We start from the raw sequence: 6,536 nt of genomic DNA on the forward strand, positions 1-6,536 counted from the left end.
GTTAGGGCGGCTAGGAGCTGGAACCAACTTCCAAGGGAAGTGGTGCTGGCCCCTACCCTGGGGGTCTTTAAGAAGAGGCTGGATGCCTACCTGGCTGGACTCATTTGAGTCCCGTTTCTTGTTTTGGGGTTTTGTTGTTCTCCCGCCCTGGTGGGGGGTCGGGCTAGAAGATCTACTAGGTCCCTTCCGACCCTAAATCTATGAAACTATGAAAGTATACAAGAAAATATTAAGTTCCTGTGATTTTCTGCATGGATGGAATTTACTAAATTTATACTTGATACTGATGTACAAATGCATAATGGAGGAAAGCTAGTAAGAGATCAAATTCAACAAGGTTACTTACCCCTCCCCCCACCAAAAATAGGTATACATATGATTTATATTTCCTACAAATATATGTATTTCTGGCCAGAAAAGAGCCAACACTCCAGCTTTTGAAATGTTCATAATGACATCACAATATCAGCATTAATGGTATGTGTCGCTAAGACAGAAAGACAGCAGTCTATTTGGAATCACCAATGGAAATGGTATGCTAGGTTCATTTAAAAGTACTTTTAATGGAAGAAACAATCTTTTGAAAATTATTAATTGACAAAAACCCATGCATATATACATCTTACTCAGAGAAGCATTTATGAATACAGATGTGTAACTGAGTTAAATTATATTACAAAAAAAAGTCTCAGTTAAAGCTAGGTTAAACTCAGGTCCAACAAGTGAGTTATTAGATAAAAGGCACCCCCTGATAAAATATGTAATTGCTTGACCTAATAAGACAAATGATGTAATAAAATAAATGGAAAATTACAGTATTTCTGTGAAATATCAGATTTCCACTGTAATGAGTACTTATGGAATTTGATAAAAAACAAATGTTTGTATTTCAATTTTTTTTTAAACACTATGAATTTGTAAAAGGAAAAGTTATTTTAACCAACTTGTGGAAGTCTCAAATACATCATTTATGCTCTAAAGACCACAAATCACGCATAGGAGAAAAATGAAATACTTATTTCATTTAAAGGAAATTATATCAACAAAAATAATAAACTACTGTTACCAAGACAGAGACATTTAAAGTTCCATATCTCTTTTTTATAAGTACTTTTTCAACGATTTACTCATTTGCCAAATTCAGTAATTTACAATACATCCCCCAGTCACTAGTTAGAATTAGGGACATTCTAATGTATTTTAATACTGTATCAAATAAAGACTCTACCCAGGATTTTAGCAATCTCAGTAATATTCATGGAAATATCACACATCTGAAAAACCTTGGATTTAGCTAATACATGGTAAGTTGTGTATTAATTCTTCCTCTGACCAATTCACTCAGGGTTAGCCTGAAAACAAAGGGGAATGTGCACACACCTAACAGGAACTTCCTCAGATAAACAAAAGGCTAAAGAACTGGATTCTTATCAGCAGTGAACAGCAGATGCAGGAAACCTTTTTCTGGAACCCAGGGCACCATTTTTAAAGCAAATCATTTATAACATTTAAAGCTGGAGGAAGTCAGGATTTCACAAATCCTGCTTCTTCTGTGCTCATACCACATACACAAAAGGACTTCTTTTAATCCCTGTCAAAGTCACAGAGGAAAAAATAACCAGACAATATCTTTTGAACCACACACACAGCTTCATTCATTACACTGTACATAAAAGAAAAAACATCTTTAATGCTTGCAATAACTGAAGGATCATACTATTCACAAAGTAGGTAAAAATTTCTGGCAAATCAGATCTGAAAGATTTCTTTTTATTTTGATGTACTGTTAGGATCACAGATATTTACTATTCAGGAATTATTTAGTAATGAGTTAATTTGTGACAAGCTTTGATGCTTAAAAAGTAATCTTTATTACTCAGACAGATCAAGTCTATTTTCTCTTTTAAGACACTCTTCTGCTTGGGATATCCATTAGTTGTTTTGTTGAAATGACTTCTGGTACACAAAGAAGAGTGCAGAGGAGGGAGGATCAACATTCTATTGCTCATTACACATCATTCATATCTTGGCCAAACAGTTTTGCAGAGATTTCTATAAAATCTTATTATTGTTGTGTGTGTCATTGTACATATTGCCATAATCATAAAATAGATGCATTTAAAAACTGAAAAATGAATGTTATACATAAATGAGCTGTAAATTTACTGTACTATATTCTTTGAATGTAGAAAAAAATCTTAGGCCAAAGGATCTTCTAAATCACTGATTCTCAAACCAAAGTGTTGCAGCACCCTGGAGTGCCTTATGATAATTTCAAGGGCAACACGCAATGTTAGCACTGTTAGGTGTGCAAACATAATTCACGAAATAAATCCAGAGGTTAGGAATTTATAGTGTTAAAAGGACTGTGATTGGGTGTGGTCTCTGAATTATTTGCAATAGAAGAACTGCTCTTATTTTTCTGTACTCAAAAATGAGTGAAAAATAAGAGCTGACATTTTTGAGGGGCACCCTGAGTCTAAAAAGGTTGAGAATGACTGTTCCAAATAAACATCTAATCCTCAATTAAACTTTAATTAATTAGCTCTTCTTTGAGAGAACAAATATTATTCTGGTTCCTTTCTGCAGAACACTGTTTGTTCTGCTTCTCCCAATGAAAGGCCATTGAACTCTGCCTTTCAACTCTATTGAAATTCATTTTATAAGCACCCAAAAACATTTGGCTTCTAAGAATGTCTTTCCTGAAAGAGATTAAGTGAAATATTCTTAATTACCTTGGATAAGCCTGTTAAATAGAGTACATAACTGTAAAGGATGCCCCTGTAATTAGTGCAGATTTAAAAAACTCTATATAATGAAATATTCACAGCTGCATCCAGAATAAAGTATGAATGAATGAAAAACAGTTCTGACAGATGGCTGGCCTTGAAACTTGAGTAGCATTTACCTCAGAAATATTTTTGTCAGTCTCTTTTCTCTTTTCTTCTAATTTCCTTTCAATGCCTACAATTCCTACAGCCCTTATTCTTCCTGCCTGCAAAAGAAAATAGTTTAAAGAATCAGAGGGGAAATATTAAATTACCCACCTCACTATGTTACTGTTTATATTTACAGTGGAGGAAAACTTCCCACAAAAGAACTAATCAAATGTAAAGACTGCCAGTGTTACACATTATATTGTTTCCTGAATGACATTCCTGGAGTCAAGGTCATAGTTTATCAATGAACAATGAAAGCTTAGCGTGTATAGTAGATGTACTGTATTAACGACACTATCTTAAGTTTTATTTAAATTGTTAATATAATTACAGTACATAACTTCTGTCATGCAATACAGAGGCAACTCAATGGCAGCTCAACTCTGGGATAGGGCCAGAGCCACAGGACAGCAACAGATGATGCAAAAGGGAAACAAAGATTGCAAACGTGTTAAAGGATGTAAGTGCAATTCAGAAGGATCTCAACAAATTGGAAAGTTGGGTGAGAGCTAATAGGATGAAGTTCAGTGCAGACAGAGACAAGGTGCTACACCTCAGAAGGAATAATCAAGAACATAAATATAAAATGGGTTACACCTGGCTGCATGGCAGCACTACGGAAAAGGAACTGGGAGTCTTGGTGGATCACAGGCTCAATACGAGGCTGTAGCATGATACATTTGTACAAAATACATTAATAGAAACATTAGGGCTAAGGACAGAAATTATACATAAACTGGTATAAGTGATTGGAAACTGGTGCAACTTTGTAACACCAGAAGTTAAGTGCATGTAAACCACTTCCTAAATGGCTTAAATGAGTTTAAGATAAGCCTGGATGGATATAGGATCCGACTTAACTGATTTAGTATTTAAATCGGTTAAATGGGTGTATTGAACTTTTGTCTCAGATCCCCAGATTCAAGTTAACTCACAGTCCCCTAACATCCCAGGATGCTTGGCACCTCTCCTGCATGTTAATGATTTAAGAATTGAGAGCTTCTTGAGCAAATCTGCAGAGGACACAACACTGGAAAGGATTGAGAACATACTGAAGGACAAGAGGACAATTAGAAGGATCTTGACAGATGGGAAAGCTGTGATGGAGCTAACTGGATGAAGTGCAATGGGAACAAATGCAAGGTGCTACACCTCAGGAAGAATAATCAAAAATACAAATACAAAATGGGTGACACTTGGCTGAATTGTAGTATTATAGAGAAGGATCTGGGAGTCTTGGTAGATCACAGACTCCACGTGAACCTGCAGTGCAATTCAACTGCACAAAAGGCAAATGAAGTTTTGGGATGCAACCACAGAAGCTTTAGATGCAAGATAGTGGAAGTGATAATGACTCTCTACTCTGCACTGGTTAGGCCTCATCTAGGACAGCGTTCCTAAAACTGTGGTTCACGACCCAAAAGCGGGTCACAAGAATATATGAAAGGGTCATAAACAAACTTTAAAAGTTATATTCTTTTAAAAGAGAAAAATGTGGGAAACCATGGGTTTCCCCTTGCAGGCTGCCAGAGTTCCAGCCTGTAAGGGGCTGCTTGCGGGTGGATAAGCACAATCAGGCAGGGGGTGCCACATGCATGTGTGCATACGCACATGTACATGGCAGCCATGCAGCATGGAGAGCAGCTCCCACAGCTCTTTACAGGTAAGTCTATATGGGGTGGGAGGGGCACAGATGATGCCTTGGGGGTGCAGGGGGAGGCACATGTACCCCTCCCCCCCAGATCTGTGCACTCACAATGAGCACAGGGCTGCAGTCTGGCTCTGGACCATCACAAGCAGGAGCTACCTCCGCAGCCCAGCAGGCAGGACCCTGCACAAGGGCAGAGTCGAGCAGTGAGACACACTGCTGGGACCCCTGCACCAAGCATGCTGCCAGCAACAGAAGTAATGGACTGGGGAGAGGAGTGTGTGTGTGTGGGGGGGGGTAAGGGGGAGCTGTGCTGCCTTCACCTCCTCCCTCTACCCTCTCGCCATGGCCCAGCTGTTGCCACCACTCTCCGCAGGCCATAGCTCTACCCCAGAGGGGATGTGTGGTGGCAGGCAGTGCAGGTGGCCTGATGGGAGCAGCAGCCAGGATATGTTAGTGGGACAGAGCAGAGCCCAGTGTGCAAGCAGCTGGCAGTGGGAGAAGGTACGGGCAATGCAGCTGCCCCATCTGTTACTCCTCGTGCTACTGGCAGCGGTCTCGCTGTCCCGTTCTGCCCTCCCACACTGGGTCCTGCCTGCTAGGCTGCAGAGGTGACTCTTGCCCATGCCAGTCCTGCCAGGTTGCAGCCCTATGCCCGCTGTGGGTGCATGAATATGGGGGGCATGCACCCCACACACCCACCCCTTGCACCACACACTGGGGGTCTGGGGCCTAGGGGTGGGGGGCAGTTGGTCAGGAGTGAGGGGCACCAGCACAGCTAAGGGGCTATTTTCTACTTAAACTATTTGCTGGGTCAGGACTGGCCAATGTTTACAAATGGGTCCTGGTACAAAAAAGGTTGAAAACCACTTATCTAGAATATTTAGAGCAGTTTTGGGCTCCACATTTTAAAAAGAAGGTGGAAAAGTTAGAGGGAGTTCAGAGGTGGGTGACAAAAGTGATAAATGGTTTGGAAGGCAAGTCATACAAGGAGAGGTTGAAGGAAACAGGCATGTTCAGCTTGGAAAAACGGAGCTTAAGAAGGGGCATGAGAGCAATCTTCAAATACCTGAAGGACTGTCCGATATACAGCCTGGCAGCTTGAAGAGCAGTGTCTGGCTGGTAAATGTGTTGTGGTGGAAGGAGTGGGGGGAGGGAAGAAGCATGGGGGGAGGCAGATTGAGGCCTGTAAGGGAGGGAGGGAGTGAGGCTGGGGCAGGTGCTGCCCAGCTGGAGCAGAGTGCGGGGCAGAGCAATGAGCAGCTTGTCCAGGGGGTGTGGCTCCTGCCGCTGCATACACCCCAGGAGGGCATGGGGGGCATGTGCCCCCAGATCTGTGCATGGGGTGAGGGCAGGCTAAGGCTGGGGTGGTGCCAGGCTCTTCCCAGTGGCGGTCTCAGCCAGGCTGCGCATGGAGCAGCGCTAGGAAAGGGACTATGGGCAGGGCTGCAGCCACCCCAAAATTTGCCATAACTCCCCCAAGCCCCTCCCAGCACCACTGCTGCCCATCCCAAGTGCAGCACAGTCCAGCCCCTCCCCCCGTCAGGAAGAGCTCAGCACAGCCTCAGCCGTCTGCTGGGTGGGGGTATAACTCTCTTCCTTGGATCTCTCAAGTGTATTTTAACAACCTTTGCAGCAGAAGGATAGTGGCCACCAAGTCTGCCTCCTTTACCTGTGGCAGAATATAGAGTCTTGTGGTTAGGTCAGGGTGACTGTGTAGTTTTGCTAATAGGTTAGTCAATGTATTTTTATAGTATGTTTTGAATAGGGATGAACCTGCCTCAGGCAGGGGGTTAATTTAAATTACTTTGGAGGTCCATTCCAGCCTACTTCTCTATGATTCTAACTGAGATGAGCAGATTCCTTGCTAGTTTAGATGAAACAGGGACAGAGGCGAAGACAACAGACAGTGAGATACAGCAACAAGGAAAGCAGCTCGGGGGTATCTC

General features: G+C 42.1%; 1 protein-coding gene across 2 annotated transcripts in view; it reads right to left on the minus strand.

Moving 5' to 3' along the window:
- VPS36 (vacuolar protein sorting 36 homolog) overlaps window positions 1-6,536 on the minus strand; it is a 30,953-nt gene that overhangs the window by 11,248 nt on the left and 13,169 nt on the right. For both annotated transcript variants that reach the window (XM_019525023.1, XM_019525024.1), the window contains one exon: window positions 2,909-2,995. In XM_019525023.1, the coding sequence (XP_019380568.1) occupies window positions 2,909-2,995 (87 nt within the window). The remainder of the gene's footprint in view (window positions 1-2,908; window positions 2,996-6,536) is intronic.

The sequence above is a fragment of the Gavialis gangeticus genome, unplaced genomic scaffold (assembly GCF_001723915.1).
Source record: "Gavialis gangeticus isolate Ggan-Ray unplaced genomic scaffold, GavGan_comp1, whole genome shotgun sequence".
Taxonomy (NCBI): Eukaryota; Metazoa; Chordata; order Crocodylia; family Gavialidae; genus Gavialis; species Gavialis gangeticus.